At 39.2% G+C, this 27637-nt stretch overlaps 1 protein-coding gene across 1 annotated transcript in view; it reads right to left on the minus strand.

Annotated features, from left to right (window-relative positions):
• Positions 1 to 8522: 8522 nt before the first annotated feature.
• The window catches only part of nalf1b (NALCN channel auxiliary factor 1b), a gene marked incomplete at both ends in the record, with an annotated part of 87428 nt that continues 68313 nt past the window's right edge, over positions 8523 to 27637 (minus strand). Inside the window, 2 exons of the mRNA XM_080498484.1 lie at positions 8523 to 8824; positions 10412 to 10583. Coding sequence (XP_080354610.1) covers positions 8523 to 8824; positions 10412 to 10583 — 474 coding nt within the window. The remainder of the gene's footprint in view (positions 8825 to 10411; positions 10584 to 27637) is intronic.

A 27637-nucleotide genomic window follows, 5' to 3' on the forward strand; every position in this document is an offset into this window, starting at 1 on the left:
GTTCTTTGGAAAAAACAGTGTTTATTTTCCTCTCAAACACTTACATGAAATTTCTGCCAATGCATACAGAGGAGAAAGAAACAGCTACCACAGTGGTAAATGAAAGACAGAGCCGAAATTGCACATTTTCTTATCAACTGCATGGCACTGACCTCTGTTGGTGAATGCACCACATCACTGTGTTAAACCAGCGTGTCCATGATTCTCACTTAAAATAATGATGAACCTCTTTATTATGCCAATGAAGATGAATTAATCTCTATAACAACATCAGCATCAGTGATCTATTTTCTTTATAAATCAAAATGATAAAGAGGAATCCACTTACCCATGCACGTGCTTCAATGAAATGCATCCACATTGTGGTTTGAATGACAGCTGGAATATTGGATGGTGACTATTGGCGGGCTAGTTGAGGATTAGTCAGTTGAGCACTTCATCCCCACCAACAAGCTGGAATGGAAATGAGGGCCTAATCCGACAAGGAGGGGCCACAGGGACAGAGCGGAAGTCAAATATGAATATGCAATATGCTCTTCTTCAGTGTTGTAATCCACCATTAATGATAGCACTGACTTTAGTGAACGAGTGAAAAAAAAGCTGAGACAAACCATCTCAACATTTTAATCCACACATTATGACATATCTGATGGGCCCCAAATAAATGGATGAACCGTGACCTAACCATCAGAGTTTTAACACATTGTGCTGTAAACCCAGGGAAAATATAATGTGACTAATGCTCGAGAAACAGCGGGATGAATGTATGAGCTGTGGCGTGAAATACTGAAAGGTTGAGTGTGTATGCAAATAACCTGGCTGGCCTGAGCAGGTCTTGGTCCACGGCTTCATAATGTATGATGGGGAAATAATGTCCCTGTTGTGGTTGAATGAAGGTGGCACATTGTAAACAGTATGATGCACACTCACAGTCTGCAAAATAGTTAACCAGATGTCATTAGAGAGGGTTTAATTAAACTGTATGGTTAATTTATGAAGTTGTGGTTGTCAGGGTTGTTTATGTTCATTGCACTGGGAGAGGCTGTTACAGTTGTGGCATGCTCCATTACCATAAATGAGAAGGGTAGAGTAGTTGTACAGGATAACTTTAGAGTAGGTAATTGTAACATAATGAGGTGGTTGGTGAGTGTATGTCACATATGATGAGTTCAGTTCATAGCTGAATCAGTTAACATTCACTTATGATTGCTCTGGCTCTTGTTACGCACCTGTGCTGTTTCCCACTAACATATTCTATTTTTAGACTGGGTTGTGGTATACTTCCTATAACATGTTTTCACTGCCATCTTGAGGTTGTTATTAGCATTGCTTTTCCATCATGTCTTTTTTCATGAAAGCTTTTTTGCATGGTTTGTAGAGCATGCCCCTCCATCCATTGTATTTGTCCAAATTGGGGAGCTGGAGCTAGTAATCTGCATTGGCCCTTTCTAGGACGGTCCGACATGAACTCTGTAATCACTGCACCTAATGTTTGTTTCGATCAGCTCCATTTTCCACTACCCTAACATGAAGAAAGTGTATATAGAAGATGGAAGGATTACTGTCTGACATGTGGTTGCACTAACCCTAATCTTAAGTAGCATAGTCGATACATAGCTGGCAGGGTGCATCAGCGCTGGACCCAAATTAGCATCCCTAAAGTTGATGCACCTGTTGAATGCAGAAGGAAGCAGTGTCTGACTGCAGGAGGAAGCCTTGCTGTAAGCACTCAAATGTTTGCCCTCTGTGCAGAAAGAACCTGGCTGTCGTCTCAAAGCACCTGCGGGACACTCATCAAGAACCGGAGAGAGCGTGAGCTTCTGAACCACCGTGCATCCGGCCGTGTCGTATGTCGTAAGCGTCGTTCCTTTGATCGCTCCACCGTTGCTTGGATAACTGTGGTAATTCTAGAGCTAATACATGCAAATAAGCGTTGAGCTTCTGGGATGCGTGTATTTATCAGATCCAAAACCCAAGCGGGGATGTTCCCACCCCCGGGTGACACCAAGCTTTGGTGACTCTGGATAATGTCAAGCCGATCGCTGGCTCTCCGTGACGTCTTTGGCAGCGGGGCCCTCCTCAGCAGATATGCTGAGGTGTGTGCCCGGCCAGGATTAGAGGTGCTGGGTGAGAGGTGCGAGACAGGTACATCAATAGCCCCTGGTACTTCATGCAAAGTCAGAAAAATGGCAAAATGTTACCTTGCCCCTGGTACTCTAGCCAAGAGTCTGTTTGGAGTACCAGGAGCATGAATACATCTGACCGACAGGTCAAATTGTGGATAAGTATTTCCACAAAACACACAAAGTCTTGTAAGACAGTGTATCCAGGAGTGGGATCACTCACGTGGGCCCATGCAGAGGGTTGTGGGGGTCCATTATGGAGCTTTTTGACAATTTTTCCCCCGGTGTTTCGCTCCAGCAATCATCTCCAGCTATGTCAGGCCAACCGGGCCACCCCAACCAGCCCCCAGCCGGACCAGAATCGGCTGGGGGCAGGTTGGAAATGGTTGAGTACTAGAGGTGTGATGAGAAAGCTCCAAGGATGAAACCGTGTATTCGCTGGTTGCGTGCCTAAGACGGAGTGCCTGTCTCTGAGTGATCAATGAAAATAGCCTCCAGAGCAGGGGTGTCAAACTCATTTTAGTTGAGGGGCCACTTACAGACCAATTTTATCTTAAATAGTCCAGACCAGTAAAAATATTGACATAATTACCTTTAAATTTAAACCTGAAGGTTTTGTTTTTTGTGGCACAGTTCACATGATGAAAATGTCTATATATTGTCAAATAGCATATAGCTAATTGAACAATTACTATCAAAAATGACTACAAACTCAACATAAATATTTTATATATAAACATATATAGTGACCCCCCCCCCCAAAAAAAAAAAAAAACCCTCTCCTATAACTATTGCATTATGCATGTATTTACAGCATAGCTTTGAGGTAGCTAGCTTTCATGGCAGCATCACTGATATCTCAGGGTTGTGTCGTGCACACTGCTCTTCAAATTTTAGTTAGATACTTCAACCACAGGGCTTTTCATCTGTGTTATGTGCAGTTATTTTTTTGTTTGCATATTTTTCAATATTTACTTTCTTTTATTTGCTCAGGAAACTGGAGACAGGCACGCCTCTTGTCATTACACATCACTCAACTGCCTCATTAAGGACTTTTGAAGTTGTTGCATCTGAGCAATGAATTATTACACCTTGTGTCATCATGACGTTGGGGTAACCTTTCTATCATCATTATTCTGCTGTTCATTCACACTTTGATGTAGTTTTTTCTGAGAGCCCATTATCTGTATATGCTAACTGTATATTATCCTGAAACATGTACATTTTATTTATTTATTTTTACTTTTTGTATCTTACCTGAAACAAAATCCCATCAATTAAAACCACAATAGAGGAGCAGATTATATATGTCTGTATTTATTTTCATCAGAACACAATTTTAATCATTGTAGCAGTAGTTTTCATACTTTTCGAAAAGGTCATGACTTGTGAGACTGTTTTATAAATCATTTCATCAAAGTTGTTTGTAAAAAAATTAAAGAAGTTACTCGAACTAAAGCATCTATAATATTACAATATACTGGTAGTATAATAGTAATCATAATAATCATAACCGCGATGATACTTCTATATGCCTTTGAACCTTTTATCATTTCTATAATCATAAATCTTTTGCTTTCTCACTCAGTCACACACGCACACACACACACACACACACACACACACACACACACACACACACACACACACACACACACACACACACACACACACACACACACACACACTCACACTCACACTCACACTCACACAACCACAACCTTTCACAATGAGGTTGCGAAGCTGAGGACACGTCTATTGGTTAAACCTCACCACATTCTCTTTTAACATCAATGATTTCAGACGCTCAAAAAAAGAAAAACAAAGGAGTAGTAGAAGGAGTAGAAGGAGAAGAGGGAGAAGAAGAAAGAAACAACATGACATCAAATGAAAATACACAGGAGACATACATTATTCAGCATCCTAGGGAACGTATTTACAACCAAAAAAAAAAGAATGGGCTTCTGCATAGATCCACAGGATAGAGAACAGAACTATCGTTAAAACAGAGAGAGGCTTAGAAAGAGTGAAAGGGGGGATTATTTGTGTACATACTATTTGGTGGTGGTGCACTGGGTAGGGTCAAAGGATATTTGTAGTCTGTGCAGGGTCACAAACTTGTGGAGGTTGGTGTATGATGGATTGTGACAGACCGTACCTTATGGCTGCTACAGACCATTGTCTGGGATCGAGACTGACTCCACACAATTTCATCTCAGTTAAATGCTGTAAATGTTGACAAATAATAAAGTACATGATTAAATGATCAACGATTAACTGTTGTGTGCATGCCTGCATTCATATCAAATCAGAGATTCACATCAGCCAAATGGAATTCTGTTTCTGCTTTAGAAGAAGGTTCTTTTTTTGGCACATAAAAACATACATTTTTGTGTACAAACACATGACGACGAATATGCACAGCATTCGCACCCATGCAACCACAGTGGGAATGCATCACTCCATGTAAAGCAAACACCTCTCTGCATTATGTTTCAATGGATGTCCAGTAGAGGTAATGGTCCGAACACGATGGCTGACATGATGGGGGAGGATGGACTCACATCCATTGCTCTTTTGTGAGATCACTTCCATGTGTTTACAAAGGTTCCGTGAGGCCTGCATATTGCTGACATGGCACATTTCTACACGGCTGACAGACCCTGTATTCCTACACTTATTCAATATGTTTAATTATGAATTCATCATGACATTTTTTGCATTCTACTATGCTTTGGCACAAGTTTTAGATCAAGCCACATTATTCACCCTGGATTTATCTGCTCTCCAGCTGACCTCTCCCACTTCATTTCATATTGAATATATTGCAGGATATTTTCTATTTGGCAAACAGATTATGATTAATCACTTGTCTGTTTTGGGTCTTGGAGCAATTATGCAGTTCTTACACTGCATTGTCTTATACTGTGATTGCAGTTATTGATGGAACAGGTTATGTAGCAGACACCTGTCCAACAACCCCAAGGACTTGATGAAGTAGCAATCGGACATGAACACAGAACAATATGCATGTAATGATAGGCATGTATACAACAGCAGTTTTTAACCCACAAACTACCAGGACTCACATATTCCTGCAGAGTCAGCTTTTCTGATTCCTGCATGAATGACAGTTTCAGTGTGGTAGGCCTTTAAGCAGCAGCGTCAATGTAAAAATTATGGTTCCGTCTACTGGTGGACATTGGTATAGCAGCATTGTTCTATCAGAGAGCAGTCATCCAAAGTGGGCATGGGTGTGCTGTGCCAGGTGAGCATGAGCAGATGTGTGTGTGTGTGTGTGTGTGTGTGTGTGTGTGTGTGTGTGTGTGTGTGTGTGTGTGTGTGTGTGTGTGTGTGTGTGTGTGTGTGTGTGTGTGTGTGTGTGTGTGTGTGTGTGTGTGTGTGTGTTTCATCCAAACAGGGTAGATACAGTGCAGACTGGGGGAAGATCTAAACAGCTAAAAACAAAAGAAAAGTCAATAGCCTATACCTGTAATATAGACATGGTATCAATCATAATGAAATGGAAATTCTCATATAAGGTACACAGTAAAATTCTTGACATCAGATATCGGACATCTCATATCAGTAATAGTCATACTTGAAAGTGGGAAAAGAAAACGCATCGAACAAATTTCCTGCTTGTCTTTATCGGATACCTGATCTCACAGCCGTTGAAGACAACAGAAGATAACAACTTTGAAACAAAAGGAATAAGTCAGCCCTTAAGGTCACGCCGTTCCTCTCTGTTCACACACATCAACATTTAAAAAAGAAACCCAGGGAGTCAGCTGACTTTTGACGATTATCGGGTAATGCGATCAGTGCTTGAACATACAATGACATGCTCCTCTCTCCATATTTGTTTCTGTTCCTGCTCTCCGGTAACCACCAGTCAAATGCCTTCATTCATGGAAAAAAAAAATGTCTAAAATGCTTTTACCCTTTTGAATGTACATGTTTTTGAATGTGTCTGACTGTGTCGGTGAGGATGCTTGTACTGTATATTTTTAATAAGCCCTTTACTTGATGAGACATTAATTGGGTGCTTGGAGGAGGGAACTGGACGACAGTGGCGGGGCATGCTACAGCAGCTGATTTGGGGATGTGGTGCTGAAAAAGGAGAAAGTGAAGCTGAGAATAAAACCTTGCAGAGGCTTGCACATGCAGTTGGTATATCGCACAGTGGGATTGAACAGAAACAAACTGGGTGCAGAATGGCATTATTATGTGGGACTGGATCAATGCACTGAGCCGGGGAGCAGGAGTAACATTAATCTGCATTTCTGCAACCAGGAGGCGATCATTCGCAGTCAGAAGTTGACATTTTAGCCTGCTTACATCTGCCACAGCATATTTATAGTAAACAAATGATGACAAGTCTTTAAAGGTAACATTCAGTCATCCTGTTTTCTTTGAAAAAGGCCTGAGATTAAAATCCAACTAATACAGTTTCACTCCAGGGGGCAAATTTTGTTTTCAAGCAGTGTTTATGGGATTGGGTGGAAATCACATAAAGTAAGACAGAATAACCTTCGAAACCATTTTTTTCCCCTAATGGATGACTGGATACTACCTTTATAATCAAACTTAAATGGAGTAACAGTATTGAAGATGTTCATCTGGTCATCAATTAGTCTCACTGAGTCGTCTGTGACCAGATCCTGAATGGGGTTTTGGTAAAGAGAAACAAAATAAGCTTTCTTTTGTTAGGTGAGATAAATTTATTCGGTCTGTGCTTTTTTTTTTTAGGGGGATGTGTTTTCTGTGCACAAATTAAAGCTGTAAGATATTCCAGATGTAGTACTTCAGCAAGTATTATAAAAGACTCATAGATTAAAATCGATCCTTTTCACTAACCGTCCTACTTCTGCTCACGTTGATATGCGTAGTAAACATTTTTAGAGGTACTCTGGTCTTGTCATTTGTTCATAAACAGTCAAAACATGAATCAAGCTCTGGTAGCGCAGCTAAACATTACTCCAGTGAGTCAGCACATGCAGATTCAACTAAAAAAGATGGTAGAACTTTTTTATTTTTTTTGTACCATGGTGTTTACTTTCCAATATCAGTTTGTTGCTTTAGAGAGTTGGTTTGATCATGTGGCTCTATTGTAGTTTTGGCCTTTACTATAAATCTGGTTGTCACTTCACCATCAGTTCTATTGGCAATAATAATATTTTATCTAAGTTTGTTTGCTGAAAACTTCGAAACATGAAAAAGTTCAGGAAGAATCCTCATTTCACAATAACAGGAGTAAGAAAATATTCTATAAGTTGCTGTGATTTGCTTGGGTTTATTCAAACTGACCGAAAGTACATCCCACCTCTATTAGCCTTTATTTAAGAAGGTTAATAGAGGTGAGACTAATATATTATATTTGAGATTATGGAGGAATGCATCGTGTTTTGCACAGTTGAGCCATGTGTTATTGTTTTTTTTTAATCAGATGCGCGTCACAGACCCTGGAAACAGTCTTATAATAAATGCAAAATTATCTCACAAAACAAAGGGAGGGATGCCATAAACTCTGTGTCGACCAAGAGTTTATTACAGACACCAGAACCACATTCAAAACCCAGTGCACGTTAGAAGGATTTTGGCCAACGAACTTAGCATGGCGGAGCAGGGTGACATCTGAAGGGGGGAGGGGCCTCTATAAAAACATCAGCTGCACCAGCGTGTTAGGTAGGCTCTTAGGGTACGAGTTAGCGTCACGCATTCCTCCTCTCAAACACGCACGTTTGCACGTGCACACTTAATCTAGAAAAGAAGCCATCTCTTGTTCACTCGCTCACTCACTCACTCACTCACTCACTCACTCACTCACTCACTCACTCACTCACAGACATGCACACACACACACACATACACACACACAAATTTGCAACAATTTTTTTGTTTGTTTGTTTTTTTTTGTGACACATTTTCCATCCTGTTTCGAGAACACACTTTCTTCCTGTATGAGAGACCCAGAAACAAAGACAAAGGATGAACATTAAGAGAGAATATGATTGTGTTATTCCATAGTCAGCCAGTGCAACAGAAACCAATAACTGGAACACAGTGTAAAAAAGCGTAGTGAGAGAAACTCAGCCCAAACGAAAGCTGATCTTCCCTCTCAACAAAGGCTGTGGCATTGTCCTCTTTTCCCTACCGGAGGGACTGGATGGACCCCTCAGTACGTCTGCGTGTTCAGTTATTTATTCGCTTTGATTGATTTGTGTGTCTTTCATCCCAATGCGTTCCCACACTTCCCATTGGCCAGAGAGTGTTACAGAGTGTCCACAGGCACACAGCTCCAGCCGCTCACGCAACCGCGGCTGTATTTTTCCACAACTGTTGCCATGGCGAGGGATTCCCCCACCTCAACAACCTCACCTCCTCCTGGCAGCACCATCACTCCTCATTGGCAGGGCTCTCCTCCAGAGGCGCGATGGTGGGGAGACCCAGTCCTGTTGCATTGTGGGATGCAGTGAGGCTGGCAACAGTGTGTAGAAGGACAAGGACGAGCAGGCAGAGTTTGAGCCGGCTGTTACACAGTCTGCAGGCTGCCGAGGAGCTGAGGGAGGTGCGGTGCTGGCATGGCGGGTGAGTTCTTTTCAGGGTCCCCCGGGATCGGTTGTCCACTTTCAAGTCCCACCGCACGTCGCAGCACTTTGCTTCTGGGTCCACGCCTGATGGGTGGTCCTCCAGCAGCCCTGGGGGCGATTCGGAGAAGTGGGGGTGGAGAATGAACGATTAAGAGACGAGACAAGGGAGCATAGAAATATTCAGGAAAATTAATGGGAAAAAAACCCACACATTTTGTGCAAACAAACAAACAAGAGATATCCTTATTCATTTAGACCATCCAACCAGTTTCAGTTCTCAATATCCCTGTTTGATAGATTATTGATTGTATGTATGTATGTATGTATGTAAGTATGCATGTATGTATTGTTTGAATGTACGTACGTACGTACGTATGTATTGTTATTGCTCTTTATACAATATGTAGAAAAAGAGGTTAGATATATACAGCATTCTCAAGCACATTTCAATGTCAACAATAAAGTTTATTCCTTTACCTTTCTAAACAAAAGTTTTCTGTGGCAGCTGCATGATGAGATTTTAACTTGTATGCTGCAGCTGATGTCTTTCCTTTAATCTGCTATACTCTGTTCTACAATAGAAAGGTTGATGCCACATGGACGAACCCAGTGCTGTCATGAGTGATCACAGCCTGTGAGCAAGCTCATGTGATGAAGTAAACTTTGAACAATTTTTTTACTGTCAGTTTGACGATTAGCAGCTCAACCGTGACAAGAAAGGGCAAGTAAATCACTGTGTGCGACTGACAAAATCTACATGTATGGTTCACACAATGACGTTGCGTACCTACATGCATACATACATACATACATACATACATACATACATACATACATACATACATACATACATACATACATACATACATACATAGATGAAATGTCCATAATGTCATGCTTCATTCAGTTTTCTCTGTGATACTAATCAGCTCAAACTATTCACATCACACCAGGAATAAAGAATTCTCAAATTCAAACTCATTTTGAAGTGTATAATCATGTAGCGTGATACTCAATATGGCCACCAGATGGAAGCATCAACCTGTATAATTGCTTTCACAGCCCAATTGCTGGGATTCACCCCTAATATAGAGTATGTGGAGAGCAGAAGCATATTCTGATACATCGAATTATTGATTTTGATTCAGAACTGTGCATCTTTGTGTTCAAGCCAGGAAGATTTATTTTATTAATTCATTCGGGGAAGTCACTTCTCTGTATTTAGCCCATCCTGTGTAGAGTTAGCTACACTACAGATACTAAGAGCAGATGAAAGTTAACATATCAAGTTTTGGAGAGACAGCCTAAAAATGTCCCAAATAGCTATTAAAGTTTTTTTTTCTTTCTAAAACCATTTCCTTTAATAGTGGATTGGAGCTTGGTGTACTTTCTTTGTCAAATTAGATATAAGACATTTTGCAAATCCAGTTTAGTGTGCTTATTTGTTGTTTGAAGCTCTGAGCAACAAAGTCATTCACTCTCCGTATTATGAGTTACGAAAGCTTAAAAGAGGATTCCAAGGCAGTGAAGTTGGAAGGAGCAGCTGAGGTAACAGCACCGAAGTCTCACTCCTCTTTACTAATGTTGTTTTTTTTTTTTCCCCTGAATGAAAAACAACCTTCACAAGGAACAAACATAGAAGAAGAAGAAATACAAGCAGAACATTGGGTGCACTGTAAGGCAATGGTTTTGTACCTGTGCATATAAAACTGGGGCTGCCTCCGTGAATGAGATCATCATTGTCGGGCAGAACGAAGGGGCACCGCTGTTGCACCTCCAGGCAGTACTGACCACAGGGGATTCGCTTGCTGCAGTGCTCCTGGGTGGTCTGGAAGTACTGAGAACACAGCCAGGGCTTATAAACCATCTAGGTGGAAGACAGAGAGGTGAGAGGATATTGATGAGTTAGGATGGGGGGGAGGGTGCGTTGGATGATACGCATACACACATGCACATTCTCACATGTACGTGCATCATCATGACCTCTACAGCTATCGATTTCTCAGAGGTGATCCTAAGGTGCACTGTTACATGTGGCTGTTGCTGGGCTTTGACCACTTCATCTAAAGTATAACCCATCTTTCTTTCTTGTCACTGGTTTTTTTTTTTTTTTAAACAAGGGTAGCTTTTGTTGTGTAGGGCATTTGCAGTGTATCTGACATAAATATTTCCACAATTTAGCAAGCTTGAATAGCATCAGAGCTCCAAAGACTGACTTCATACACTTGTAAAGACTCAGTCCAGTACCCTGTTATCAGTTTACAATCACAAACATTCAAATAAAAAATGGATCTTTTCACATTTATTCAGAAACTGTAATTAGATGACAAAATCCAAGCTGGAATATCTTTTTCTGAAGTCATTTTGCATTTGGTTGACTTAACAACTGTCATTAAAATAACAACGACAACAACAACAACAACAGCAATAATAATACTACTAATAATAATACTAAAACAGCAAAAACACTATTGTAGAAATGCAACAAATACGGTTGTTTTATCAGTGCAGAGCTCACTTAAGTAAACAATGGGTCGAGAGGATCGGTTGTCTTTAATAGTGAAAAATCCACTGTTTCACTAAAATGAACAAAAAAGAAGCTTGAAATCAGCATGCTAATGTCTCGTCGTTCATTCAGCTCATGTGCATCAATATAACACATCATCTCTAGCTAATTAATGCAAGCAATAATTGCTGCAGGCTCTTCTTCGTGGAGATGAAATGAACACCTGTGAGACAAAGGAGGCCTAAGCCATACACTTTAAGAACATAATGATGTGTAAAAACACTGAAAAGCTGTAAATGTGATAAGATCAGACATTCATATGCTGTCTATACTTATCGTGTGGTGAATTAAAGCCATGCATTTTATCAATGCTCTCAAGTTTTCCATTAAAAACAGAAAAAAAACTGAATTGAATAAAGACAATTTCATGATTGATGTTTACATTGTATTGTGATTTACACTAAATCCAACCTAAGTCACAATGTTGACATAGGCTGTGATTGTTGTGGATAGAACAATATGATCTCTCCAGCAACTACTGCGGCCATCACTTAAGGAAGGTTCAAATGTAACAAACTGTGATATATTCAAATACATTTCCATCAGAAACAACATTAACGTCTGCAGGCATGTGACCTATAGTGGATCCTCTTGGATCGGATCACATTGTCTGGCCTTCCTGCCCCACTGACAACCTTGTCTCTTCCTTTCTTTCCTTGGTTACTTTACGTTATATGGGTACTGATCACTGCAGATGGGAGAACTCCACAATAGCTGTTCTGACCAGATGTCTGGCCTTGTCAGACCTTTACATGTTTCTCTTTCCAACACAAAATCTCTGAGGACATAATGTTTCGAATGTATCCCAATCACTAACAGATGCCACTTCATTCACTTCACCCGTCTGTGGTCATAATGTTATGGCTGATTTGTTTTTGTAGTATTTTATCTGCTATGTTGAGCTTTTCTTCTACTTTATGGATAAACAAATGTCACAAATGTCATATACTGTCAAGCTTTGGCACTTAACCATCCACTAAAGAATTTCCAGTCTTCTAAATGGTGAATAAATGAAAGAGTGTCACTGTGTTAATTCACTGTGTATTCGACACAACATTTCTACCTACGCTGGGTTAAAATGGAAGCTGCGCTCTGTATTTGTTGCCATGGTGAATATTGGAGCTCCATTGATGATTCCTGCTGTGTTTTATTTATTTATTTTTCATCCTTTTTATTCACCATTTAACTGAGAGTGAACTGGATTCACCCGATCCGGTCAGCTGGTGTTGGGGAGCTCAGCGATAGCTGCTGTTAAGCCTGTTTGCGTCGAAACCACTTGAAAACACAGCAGATGGAATTTAGCTCATAAACACTTGATAACACAAACACTGCTGTTCATGATGAAACATAATGAATGGTAAATCGCCATTTTTTCTTTTTAATGTGCATGCAGGGGTGATTCAAATATACAGTGTTTGGTTGTTTTGTTATGGTTTGTCGTGGTAATGATGTTTGTGTGTTGCCGTTTGGTAACACCAATTTTCTCATCTCTGCAAGGGCACCAGTGGGTACAAATGATCTACTTTACACTTTGTTTTTCTCTTCTGGTGTGATAAGGTGTTTGCCTCATTGTTTGGTATTATCACCTGCAGTAATTAAGTGGTATTTCCTGTAAAACACCCCAGGGAGTTTCAGGTGAGCTAGCACCTGCTCTGAGTTAATCATCACAACTAAAAACAATGGACCGAACCACAGATCATATCGCTCTGCCGTGACGGGTGGTTATACTTCGCCATTTGTGTGTGTGTGTGTGTGTGTGTGTGTGTGTGTGTGTGTGTGTGTGTGTGTGTGTGTGTGTGTGTGTGTGTGTGTGTGTGTGTGTGTGTCTGCCAGAGGCTTTATGTTTTGAGTAAATATGCGTGTGTGCATACAAGATGTGTACATTGATATCACAGTGCAAACTGTTTTCTCTGTGTGTGAGGTGTACAAACTCTGGCCTGCAGGTCAGCTGCAGTGCAATTTTCATTTTTAACAGCATGGCAGTGCAACCCGTGGCTCTTTAGGTGTCTATAGTGGCTTCTTGAAGCTCTGACAATGAACAAACACACACACACACACACACACACACACACACACACACACACACACACACACACACACACACACACACACACACACACACACACACACACACACACACGAACTTACAAATATTATTTGCAAGGACTCATTTTCATTCAATCATTTAATTTCATTCTTGTTTTATCTCCTGGCTAAAATGCAAATAGATGAAATGGATAACACAGCTAATGTGGCTAAAACCACTGGAAAAGATAAAAAAAATATATATATATCTAAAATGTCTAAAAAAGTTACAAATTACAGCAGGTAAAGAAATACAATTGCTAAAAATAGAAAATCAAAGTAGGTAAAACATATATATATATATATATATATATATATATATATATATATATATATATATATATATATATATATATATATATATATATATATATATATTTAAAATGACAACAATAAAAACATGAGCAGATTTCCAAGCTGGGTTAAAAGCCAGGGAATAAAAATGGGACAATAACAGTATTGTGAGCAATAGTATTCGAGAAAAGTGTCAAAAACATCTATTTTGGTCCTGAAGGTTGCAGACCGGGGTCATCATCTTTTTATTTAATTTTATTTACTTTTTCTTGGGGGGGGGGTACTTGAAAGCCTACCGAGAAACAACAAGCAGAGCGATTTGACTCCAAACATCCTGAATAATTATAACTTCAAATCAATGTTTGTACTGGCCACAGGACAGTATTTTTACAACATGCCGCGAGTTCGCATCTCAACAAAAACAAAAATAATCAATGAAAAATGTTCCTGCTGGTTACCAAAAATGACAGAACTGAAGAAATACAGGGTAGCAGAAGAGTACAGAAAATCCCAGACAATGCCAGGGATATACTTCAGCTTTATTGATTAATCCTTCACTCTTCCTTAACACTTTCATGCAATCCATGAATACAAGGGGAAAAACATAGCTTCAGAAATACTGAAAAAGAACTTCAATCATTCAGTTTAAATATATTATGATCCTGAAAATGTGTATTAAATCACATTTTCTTGTTTCTAATACAATAATGTCCTAATAATGTACACATGCTGTTGAGACATTACCTGAGTTGTCAGTTGTAATTATAGTAAAATACATAATTAGAAAATAGAAATCCTTGGATTTCTCCTTGTAACTGTTTTAAAGAGCGGATAAAGTGTATTTTCTTTAGGCTTTACAACATTAATGTCTACCGCATAACAAACTATCTCATTATATAGGACATTGGAGAAGCATTATTGGTAGTGTCAATATGCATTCACACTATATCATTTACGCCATGTCATCTTTTTATCTTTATTGTGGCACGTGTCTTTTGTCTCGTGCTTCTTTGAGCATAATACAATGATTAGTACCTCAAATATAAAACCTGTAATGTTTAAAATCACACAAATATTGATTAAAAGTGACAGAGGGACTGGTGGGCGATGTCGGTTCTGAATATTACACGCTGATCGGCCTGTTATATCGGCATGACTGAACATGTGACTGGACACACAAACTCACACAGTACACATTTACACATAGTGTAGAAATAGACATGGCTTGGTGCTAATAATTAGAGGTCCAGTTGAAGATAAGGCTGGATCATGCATGCACGCACGCACGCACGCACACATACACACACACACACACCCACGCCGTCATTCTAATCAGCTATCACACCATGAATGTCAGTCAGTAGCAAAATATGGTTACATTAGTCATATCGTGCATATGTTATGCTAATATTGCTAAACTATCAGTACCCCCAGTGTATATTTGTGTGTGTACAGTACAGTGAAAACATTTTAGGGACATTATATTGATTGGTTCATATTACTGTAATGAAAACAATGTGGAGGCTTGGAACAGATATAAATATGCAGTGTGATAAGAAGTCTAGTCAATAAAGTCTACTATGAGAAGCAAAAGAAGGTACTATTGTTGTAGATTTTGATTTGGTTGCTTGTAAAATTTCAAATCGATCCAATACTAGGATTTATTAAATAAATTCTCCCGTGACTGGTCTCAAATGACATGTGACATTAACATTTATTGGCTATTCTTCTGCTGAAAACGTGGTTTAACACAGACATTCAGAACATATGTTGGTAGAAAGTTAATTCTTGTATCTGGTCAAAAGATGTACAATGAATACTTTCACTTTCACTGCATGGATATGTGTGTACACCAGCTGGATACTCTCACAGAGGCGCATACAGCTTAATGGTGGAAATGTCACGTTACTTTTGGAGCGAAGTACACAGAAAGATCTTTCAAACAGTAAATGTTATAAAATGCAATTTCACAGAAGTTTCATGGCACTCCACACTGCATTGTCACCAATTACACACACACACACACACACACACACTCACACACACGGACACTAATTGTTGCAAAGCATGGTGCTGACTCTGGGTTCAGTGTCTTGTCCAAGGACACTTCAGTGTATTGACAAGCCGAGCCGGAGATCGAACCCACAGTAATGGGATTGGAGGACAAGCTGCATTCCCACCTGAACCACAGATCACCTTGACAGCAACATCAAAGGTGCTGCCCCACACATGCATATGTTAAATGAGAATTCAGGAAACCCCTGTACTATAATCTAACTTACGATGTGCTGTTATTAGAAATGATAACTTTTTACATAAAGGAATATTATCCTTCATACATACTGCTTGGCGTCAGTATATCAGTGAATGGGTTCAATTAATGTTATTGACGTCACACAAAAACTTTCTCCAATACAAGAAGAATTGTCCTGAAACAGTCAACATTTATTTAACCCTTTGTTGCATTATTGTGGTGGTACATTGATGAACATAATGCAACATTTGCTAGATATGGACGCTGAATCATTGCGATAAGATGAATACAGTAAGGATATTATGATCTGAGTGTGTACAAATGGTTCTGCATCATTGTGCACCATCAATGTGTTGTTCAGGTAACTGTGCGTGCTATAGCTGTCAGGACAGGGAGATACAAGACAAACTGAGGAAAAATGCAAGCTGTCCTCTCTCAGATACTTATCATGCTACATTAACAACACTGGCAGGAATCACTGTCAGGATTTGTCTGTTTTTGTATTCATCAGATATTTTGGTATCAGAAAGGAACATGAGCAACTGGGTCTGTCTGGTCATGCGCACTGAGACACAGAGAATAAAGAGAATGAGATTCCAAAGCAAATAATCAATAACTTGAAGGAAGGATTGCATTTTAAACATCACATGTTTGCTTTGGTTTTTACAGATGGATAAATTGGTTGTGGGCTGGGTCATTGGGGCTGGCGGTTGATTCAAGATAAATATATGCCAATATTATACATTTTAATATGAAACACACTGAAAGGATTTCTTATGCAGATACATGTTGCCATTATAGTAAATTAATCCTTTTAGCTTAAGTTTAGTCAACACACCCTTTACCCTGTCTAAATTCTTATTGTCTATTCGGTTATGAATTCTAAAATTCTAAATTCTAAACAGAATTAATAATACTTTAATCTCCTTGGGGGAAATTCCTTTTTTTGCATTTACCCATTTTAGTTCTAGAATGCAGTGGTTAGCCACATGACGATGCTCCGGGCAGCTAGTGAGGGGTCAAGGGTCATGCACAGAGACCCACAGTGGTGACCGAGCCACTAAGCCTGTCAATTCCTGTTATTTGTATTTGATCTCAATTCAGCTGTTGTTATAGCTGTTTTTTGTATTTTTGTTTATTATTATTATTATTATTGTTGTTGTTGTTGTTATTATTATTATTATTATTATTATTATTATTATTATTATTATTATTATTATACTCGTGGTTTTACACTGTTGTCTCACAGTGAACATAATAATGTGCATTTGAGGTTTAACTGGTGACTTGATTCTGTCCTGGGATCGGCTCCAGCACCCTGCAGTCCTGTGGTGAATGAAGCTGTATGGGAAGATGAATGGATGGACGAATAACACTAAAGCCTATCTCAGAAGACAAAAACAGTACAGCAGGTTCGATCTGGGTGTCAACTACTGAAAGTCCACAAAACCTCACAGACAGACTGTCAGCGGGACGCTGAGGGTGTCAGTCAGCAGCATATCCATCTTAAACACACGGGCTGTGACAGATACGGCCTCGAAGCAACAGCTCTTTTTTTTTTTTGGCGTTTTGCCACTCAGTCATGTCCTTTTGCACTCAGCCCCAGTTAGTGCAGCTCGCTGCTGCTGCTGCATACCAGATCAGCACGCCATCAACTGTCAACCTACTGTACACCCATGACTGGCAATTTATCCTCCGTCTGTCAGTTTTCAGAGAGAGACAAAGAAGCAACCATCAAAACACTCATAGAAAGGAGAGTGTGTGTGCATGAAGAGAGCGGTATGGCTCATTCTCCCTTTTATATAACTCCTGTGTTTGCTCGGCCCCCTTCGGGAGGGAATAAAACCTTGCTTGCTCCTCGGTCACTGAATCAGAGGTCATCCAGCTGGCTCTCAATTTTTCATCCTGCTTCTTTTTTTTTTTTTTTAAGTCTCTCATCAATTCCTTTTACATCTCTCATTCACTTTTACTATCTTAACACCTGTCACTCTGCCATTTATCCCACTGAGTGGATCACATCACTGTAATGAAGTCTGACAAGAGTCAGTGTATTTCGGAATGAAGTGAGGAATCAACTCGTCACTGCTTGTAATTTAGTAATATACAGTATTTTCATGGAATGCAGGTGAGCGTCATTTTCAAATATTTATTTTTCCAAATGATATACTTTTTCATTTCTGCGTTTGTGTTGTACTCTGTGGACCACAGACCACATTGAGGTAAAGACTGCAGTGTGTGCATAGTGTTCATTGCTCAACACTGCCCCTCACAGTGAGGCTGAGGCAGGTGATTGCAACATTTCCTACTATTTCATTGTGATTTCATGTTGGAGCTGATCCCAGCTCATCGCAGGACAAGCACAGAAAGACACACTCTCACATTCACGCTCACATGCAATTTAGAATCCGTGATTAGCCAAGGCATTGTCATGAATTGAGACAATAGTATTACAAACTACTATAACACCCTGGTTTCAGCTTCATGCCAGTGGGGGAAAAAAAACTATGATTAACACGAACCTTTACAGTGAGGCCAAGGTACTAACTGCTTCAATTTCTACTTTGTAACCGCTGTTTAACCGTGTATGACCAGATACAGTATGTTTGCTTTACGCTTTTTTCTTATTTTTTTTAAAGTCATATTTTCACAACATTTTACAACTGACTTTCCTCCCTATATTACACTTTGATTCCGTATTTTGTTTTTGGTCCGACTCCAAAACGTAGCATTCGTAGAAACAGAGGTGTCGAAATATTCTCTAGTAAATGCTGAGTGTTTAAATTATACAATATTCCAATGAGCGCTCTTTAAAGGTTTGATGCCAATTCAGCAAGAACAGCTTACCTATACTTAAAAAATTCATATAAAATGACAACATATAATAAACATCTGTTCACAGTGCCTAATTTCAGCATACAAATATCAACATTTAATTTGATCATTTTCACTTTTCACGACAGCACCACATACTTCTGGTGCAATGGGTCTCCATGACAATACAACGCACACAAAAAAAGATCACTTTAGTGCAAATCTGCAATGACATTATTCTCACTACTTCTTGATACTGCATAATAGCTTTTGAACATATGTATTTATCTCATTAAATACATGACAATTCCTTCAGGCCCACAAAGAGAACATTAAAATGCACACTGTGTGGCTCATAATTATGAAGAAAGTAACGTTAATTGACAGCAAATAAATATATAATAACAGAACAAGAAGAAAACAACTGAATGGATCTGTTGAGATTATCTCAGTAAAAAGCTCCTGGAAATGACTGTGTTGTATTTGATGCTATATAAATAAAGTTCAATTGAATGTAGCACAACACTAAATAAACCAAATTTGTGTGTATCAATGCTGCATTATGTGTTGTATTTGATGTATTTCTTGAGAACAGGTAAACAGAAATGAATTGTTGAGTTTGCATGAACACGAATATCAAACACCACACAAACATGGAAGAACTGTGAGAACAGATCAAACTTCAAGATAAGAGATGTAAAGCTTTACTTGTGTTTCTCAAAAGCGAAGTGTTATATTTTAATCTGAATAGAGTGCCTTTGACAATCCTTTGACTGCATCTTAAAAATCACACTTAAAGAAAAAGTCCTTTTAATTCATCGTAGGCACTTTATGACGAAGTTCCCTCGTTGCACGGATATGGAAAATGTACACTGAGGTGGATTTAATAAATTCAAATACATTTCAAATAAATTGATGGAAATGAGATGCATGTCAACGAAGGAATGTATAGCAAAGGAATGTCCTAATTAGCATAAAGAACCCATATTATGACGAAGCTGAATGTTTTCTAAGTGCCTGGTGCCTGGTTAGCCACCAGAAATTTGCAATCCAAAGTGACATGTAGACATTTTATGAATACAAAGTGACCAAAAATGCAGGAATTGTGACGGACAGCATATTTCTGCAAACCCTTCAAATTGCCCGAAAAAATGTCATATGAGCTTGTTTTCATTCCAAACATACCAAACACCTCTGTCTAGTCAGACAAGATAGCGACCTGGAACAGGGGAACGTTGGTGGTGCAGGGATAAGTAACCGTGTCTCCAGACTGAGTCTGAACACCAGTTACTGAAAAGTTGTCAAACATACATCAAAATTACCAAAAATGCTACGGATTGCATGCCAGGCCACTAGTCAGTGCTATATCTTTGTAAAACAAGCACACACTTATGCCAACAGTTCACTATTTTCACTTTAATTATCATATGAAGATGTCCTAAATTGCCAATAGGTGTGAATGTTTGTGTCAGAACACACTGTCGTCACCCGTGGTCGGCTGCATTCACTCCAGCTCAAGTTGGATAAGTTTGGTATAGAAGTTGGATTGATGATGATACCAAAATTTGAAGGCAGCAGTGACAAACTCACGTTGGCTAGGTAACAATGAATAATGTAATACCTGCCAATAATGTGATGAGTTTATCCTTTTTCAATGTAATAAAGCCTATAATGTAATAAGATATTTGAGCTATTGCTTTAATCACATTTTCCCAATAATATAAATAGTGATCACATTAAGGAGAAACATTTGAAAAAGAAAATCTTTCAAGATGTAGTAAATGGAATCAATACTTTATTAATGCATCAATAAGACTGCATGTCTTGGAAATACAGGGTTTGTTTGAAGGTTTTGAGCAGTTTACTTGTCAAAAATAGATATAGTGGATGGGATTGTCATCACACTCATTTACTGAGGATATATATGAGGCTTTTTCATTACATTTTCTCCAATTATTACATTATTTGGTTGCTACAGGGTAAAAGGAGAAACATTCTTGGCTCTTCAGCAGTCAAAGTGAGAAAACATAAGGAAAAGGACAATTTATTCCTCAGCTCTCGCTGGATATCAGTTCTGTAATCGAAAGCGCCATGCTGCAAAATGTTGTTATAACTCACTCTCATCCATCTCTCCACTGGTTTGCTTGCCTTCTGGTGATCAGCAGAGTTGAGACTCAGCTGTCTCCTGAATTGGATTATTTCATTATGATTAGGCTAATAAGGTTGTAATTGATGGAAGGCCTTATACCCTGCCCTGCGGTATTGGTTTTAAGTGGCCCCGGATGGCCCTGCCTTGTCAGTGCCTGATCTTCAATGTCTTTTTTCCCTTTCTTTTTTCTTCTGGACTCGTGGATGTGACAGAGGGCAGAGGCCGAGGAAGCACAGAAAAAAATACAGCTTCCTTTTCAACATACATTACAATAACTCGCCGCACATAAACTTGCTGGATTCTGAGAGCCACTTTGTCAATTACAACGAAGAGCAGCGTTCAGCAGCATCTCTGCATTTAGGTAATTGTCCTGTGTTTCATCCTCTTTTCTGCTCTGTTTATTCAAATGATCCCTGTCTTAAAAACCCAACTGGGACAAGTGTACAGCACACTAGCCTGGCATTTGACTACTCTTAAGCCTTGTAAGACTTGAGGTTTGGGAGTAGATGAAAATAACAGCAGGCAAAGAAGATGACTTGCTGCTTGAGAATAAAAAAGTTTTTTTCTTTCTTTCAGGACATTGACCCTGTCTTGAAATGATTATCTCCTAGATTGTGTTTGTGTAACATTAAAAAAGTATTTATCTTAACAAACTGAACATTACAGTCAACAATGACAATATTTTTAAAAGACAGATGCACTATGTTCACCCTAACTGTGTGAAAGAAATGTTAAACTTTTCACTAGAAATAGGATTATTCTGACTCACTTTAATGACACTTCACATCATTTATTATTGTAACTGATGTACCCTATACAATGTACACAGCTTTGGATAAAACCCCTATATTGAGCTTGTTCTGGATTATCGTTCAGCCTGCTCTTCATACTGCTGAATGGTAAAAGCAACCCATTCAGGCAGTGACGCTAAGAAGACCGAAGATCCGAGGGGTCAAACAGAGGGTGTTCTCGAGTTGAAACTGGCTACTAAAAAAAATCCCCTTAATTCCTGCAGCAAAGCCTCCGTGGAGATTTATCCAAAATAATGAGCAGAGGGGTCATAAAGGAAAGGTTACACCAACTATAATCAGCAAAACAACACCAGCATTCACATGGGCAAACACAGTGTGCATGGCTAAGCACACCAATAATTTCATGAATGAATTCAAGCGTGAACTTAAACACAAAGGGAATATAAAGCAAACCAGAGATCTCTACACAGATAGTCCGTCTATAATGACTTCAGTATCATTGCATTATGATGTTGCGAACTTGGGCAGATAACATGTAATTGGATTCTGCATGTATGTTTATTTTCTTGTGTGTACCGTGACTTTAATGGATGTGCGCCTGGGGCGCCAATACCTGGCATGCTTACAAACCGTGTCAGCAGCCGTTATATAGAGAAAATTTGACTGTAACTAATGATCTCAGCAGCAAGACAGACGTAAAAACGAGCAGACAGCTTTAGCCAAGATGATTATAGGAGCCATTGAGAATGTAATAGTGACACAAATGCATGAGTGAGACTGGCAGCAGACTGAAGCCGCATCACAACACACTGATAAGAATGAAGTAGTAGCCACTCGTGCAATGATTCAATGAAATCGATGCTAATGTTTCAGTGTCTATTTGGACACATAAGGACTGGTATCTCCAAGATGAGCCATATCCTGCTGAAACACTATACAGCAAACATGCACACATAAAGAAATTCTCTCTCACTGTCTCTCTCGCTCTCTCTCTCTCTCTCCCTCTGTCTGTGTTACAGTAAACCCACATTATTGAAATCGTTGGCTGTTATGCTGAAATATTTGATGGGGCATAGTTGAATAGAGAATGATGCTTCCCTTCGAATAGGCAAGAATATAACAAGTATAATTCATAAGTGCTGAATGACAAACTACCACAAGTGCAGGGCTGCATGAAAAAAAAAGAAGAAAAGAATGGAAGACGTGGTCATGGCAAGTGTGTGAATTAATAATGAACGTATGACGCTCGTGTATGCAGCAGGTGGTGCTCTGTGCTCCCCTATGCGTCTCCTGAGGTGGCTTTCTGCCAAGATGTCATGGACAATGTTTCTTGAGCACATTACAAACACAACTAGTGAAATGTGATCGCTTTCCCAACAAGTCTTTTAAGGTTACAACTGCATAAGGTTCCCTTATCTTGCTCTCTCTGTGGTGCAGCCTGACAAGCATTGTAGGGAAGATGTAATCTGGGCTTCAGACACTTCTGCCTTTCTTTACAGCTTTTTACCTGCAGTTTATTGCACTTTTAATACAATCAGCTAGATATCGCGTGCAGAATCAGTGTTGGGAATCACTGTTATATTGTAACATGTTACTGTATGTCTACAACCTTACAAGTGGCACCAAAAGGTTAAAATCCAGCAGATAGTGTATTTGACTAAATGCTGGCATTTAGCCAGTAATTGATGTGAAAAGTCCTTTCCCTGGTGGCGCATTGGGTCCAAACTTGGCCTTGCGTATGGGGGAACCGTATTTGAACCTTGAACCTTTGAACCAGGGCAGGAAAGCAACCTGCTATCAAAAGTAAATGCAGTTCATTTGATCATAAACCAAAAACTCTGAATTCATTTGCCAAGATGTCAAAACTACAAAGGAATCAAGACCACCTCAGTCACTGTTAAACAAAACTTCAGACTGGAGTTGGAGGAGAATTCTGAGGATCACAACAGCCGTTGAGATTGATCATTCTTGGCACCATGATGTCTGTTCAATGTTTCATTACTTTTCATGGCAGTCCATTGGATAGTTGTTTGGATAATTCAGGCTGGAGTAAAGTTTCCATTCACAGCTCAGCTGTTGTGTCTGGTGCCCATACTGTAGCCAGACAGCTTTGTGTACAGACCGACAAGATAAGAGAAGAAAAAAAAAAAGCTCATTTATGGGAGCAAAATGAGTGGAGACAGGAAGAGAGATATGAAAAATTATGGATGTGAGGAGATCAAGATGGATGAATATGGAAGAGGACATTTTATTCAGAGAGGCTATCCATATGCCCAAAAAATGCCCCCAAACTCATTTTGTTGATTAATCAAGGTTATCTGGATGTAATCCATCGGCACTGCCATGGTGACACTTACACTGATAATTAATTTGACAATGATAATTATCAACAAGATGGGCCTACTGTGAGTGAGAGTGATGAATCAACACCCACTGCAGTCATACAGCCTCATGTTAGCTCAACCAGACCATGCTTGTCTGCATGTACCTGTGTCTCAGTTATCAACTCTGGGGTTCCCACTACAGTGTCCCAACCTGTGAAAAAACGTTTATATAAATGCAAGTAATCTGTGAAACGGTTTCCAACAGCCGCACAGTTTTGTAGCATCAATCCCCCCCCCCCCCACTTTTTTTTATTTTTTTGCAGGAATGCAATCTCTCACTGATATCCAATGCCACCTCCTACCCCACCTCATCTCCACTCGACACCCCTTTGTCTCCCACTGCAGTGTGTACTGCAGCAGCTGGATGAAAAATGGCCTGGGAGGGGGTGCTGGTGCAAGGTTGCCAGCAGAGACATAACAGATATACACACTCACCTTCAGATACATACACTATGGAAGGTCTCTTTTCAGCTTTAGAGCGCTATTTTTTTTTTGACTTGTTGCTATCTGACATGCACATGGGTTTGGATAAGAAATGAATGGGGGGGCAGACTTAGACACAGATAAGCAGTAGAGTTGATGTTTTTACATTATTACTGACCTACAGCAGCCTGTAGGTTTTTATTAGCCTGCAGATGCAACAGTCCTATCCAAGCCAGCCTCCTAAATGTGTACTGATCCTATCATTTTACATTGTAAATGCAAATATAAAATATGCAACATGACAGCGAGAACACATGAATGTGCTCTTGCCAATACACAAACAAATCTGCATAGATAATTCAATCAGATAACGCATTCATACTGTTTATGTTAATCTGCTTCTTGCATCTGTGACAGAAAAACAATCAAAGTGTGTCGTGGAAGTTTATCAATGTATTTGACTGGTTTAAAGCAACACAGCAGGAAAAATCTACATAGAATATGAAGTTTAGCTCCACCTGAGGGTCAACATAAACAAAGTAATGATGCAGGTGATGTGATGGGCTTCAAACATTGAAATACAAGCCATTCCTCTGCAACATCTCTGCTGAAAAATTAAGAAGTCACATCCAAGTTGAAGCAGCAAAACACTCACTTTATCCATGTAAAGAAGAAGCTATTCTTCTGTTGTTTGACTAGATCTATATATGACTTTACTCCCATTCTATGCACAATATCTGCAGAATGAATGAGCCTTTTTAGCTTACCTATGAGTGCAGCATAAAAGTAGTTCAAAGTGTGGCGCAAGAAATACTGTAAAATACTGTGAAACTCACTTTTAAACAAAGATGAAAAGATATACTTAAGTATAGAATCACTGAAAGTTCAATGACCGAGTCTCAAAAAAAATATGCAAAAGATAAATTCTATTTTGCTGAACCTCAAACTTTGTTTTATAAGAATCAGCTTCCAAAGACATCATTAAGAATGTACCAATATTTTACCAGGAACTTGAGCTTTGAGCTTTAGCTCCTCAAAATCAAGCAAAAAGGCAAGAATCTCCTGTTTTCCAAGGGTGCGTCTATGAGTTTAAAGATGCTAATGCACCTGTTTATAATTGTCAGACGAAACCGGATCACATGTGATTTTAAATTAAGTCTATTTCCTTCATATGAACTGAAGCCCCCTTCGTTATAATTTGCCTGGGTATGTTATGTAGGACAAAATCAGAGAAAGAGAAGCATTTGAAGTGCAAATCTACGGTAAACATGTTTTAATCTATACATGGATTAGTGTAAAAAGGGGTTGCATGCACAAAAAGAACCTGCAAACTGCTCAAAAATCGACGATGAGATACGAATTAAAAACACTAGTCACTGTGAGCAAGAGTCAAGCTCCTCAGTTCATCACAAGATTTACTCTGAGCAAAATCTGATGTTTGGTGTTTGGCTGTGAAGGTAAACACAGGAACTTCCGTGCACACTGTAAAACTAGTCTGTTCATTATGTAGCTCCACTTCTGCTGGCTCAAATTCAATGCCAGGCTATAAGACATCAAGTCAGGTTTCCTAAATATTTACATTTTGGGAAGAGGTTGAGATTGTTTGGGTGCAAACACTTGTAATCATTTGCTTTACCAATGGCTGGTCATGGATGGTAATCTTCTTGCTGTTAAGCATAGCAGCAAACAAGTATATGCAAAAAGTTGAATGGTAATGCTGCTGTAAAGCACAGGTAAAGTAACATAATTAAATCTGTAGATGGGAGACATAAATCATTAGCAAGGGAGGGAAACAACTTTTAACGAACCTGTCTAATGAAACAAACAAATCAACTAAATTCTGAATGAGCAATATTGAAAATGTTTTGTCGAACGTGAAATGGAAAGGCAATGCAATATCCAAGATTATTTCTAGCTTCGATCAGCAATTCCAATTCACTGTTCAGAATAACATGTTCCTGATATAATATTAAATCTACCCACACATCTACCTATGAAGGAAGATGGAAGTGATCCCAGCGAATATGGGCGAATAACAGCATACAACTCCACACAGAAAGTCAAGTCTTCTTGATATCAGGCACAAGAACTAACTACAGCACAGCTGTGTGGTCTGGATTTTTCTACATGAAAGTAGAATTTAAAAGATGAAGCCACTGTCAGAACATTTAGCCACAGATGACAATGACCGTTTGTTTTAATGGTTGCTGTGTGAATATAAAAACAAAAATAGATGACTCCACTTTTGTCTTTTTTGTGAGTGATTTGAGTCACAGCAAACCTCATAGAAGTCGAACAGCAGAAAATAATCATGGAAACACAGAGTGTTGAATGTTTAGGCTTTGATGGGACATGAATAAGAATCAGCCTTCACGTCACTCATCCAACCATCAATCCAACTCCTATGCCCACTTTTGCCAGCTGAAGGTTGCAGAGTGTCTGAAGCCTCTCCCAGCTGACAAGGTCACCAGTCCATCACAGTGCGGGAAACACACACCCAAGAACACATTAGCACACCTATAATCTAATTTTGGACCGTGGTAAGATTACAGACAGGAGTCACAAAGAGAGAACATGCAAACCCCACGCAGAAATGTGCCGAAGCCAAGAGTCAAACCTGAAAGCTTCTTACTGTGGTACTTTAGTATTCACTCTCACCAACAGACAGTACATACTTTACTGTCGTGCAGACATGGCTACAGAAAATATATTTGAAGTATGGACTTGTCATGTTGATGATATAACTGGATAAACTGAGAATTGTTTTAAATTGATATGATATAGTCAAAGCAATAAAAGCTTATGTAAATGAGTGATTTCATGTTGTTGTTTTTAATAGATTTAGTTTAAATTTTTTTAATTGATATTAGAGGACTGCTATTGGAATTTTTTTTTAATTTAATTTCAAATTAAAATACCAAAAGAGTGGGAAGTGGAAAGTCAGAATACTTTCATGCAAATATGGTGCTGCTGATTTAAGACCTTTTCTAATTAACTTCAGGACAATTTGCTGTAATTGGCTCATGTGTGGCACAAAAACAAAAGATTCGTGTGTGTTCTCATTGCGCGCGCGCACGCACACACGCACACATGCACACACACACACACACACACACACACACACACACACACGCACACGCACACGCACACGCACACACACACAGACTTAAATACACAGTCTCTTGGTACACAGTGGATTGTCA

This window comes from Blennius ocellaris (genome assembly GCF_963422515.1).
Source record: "Blennius ocellaris genome assembly, chromosome: 6".
NCBI classification, from domain to species: Eukaryota; Metazoa; Chordata; class Actinopteri; order Blenniiformes; family Blenniidae; genus Blennius; species Blennius ocellaris.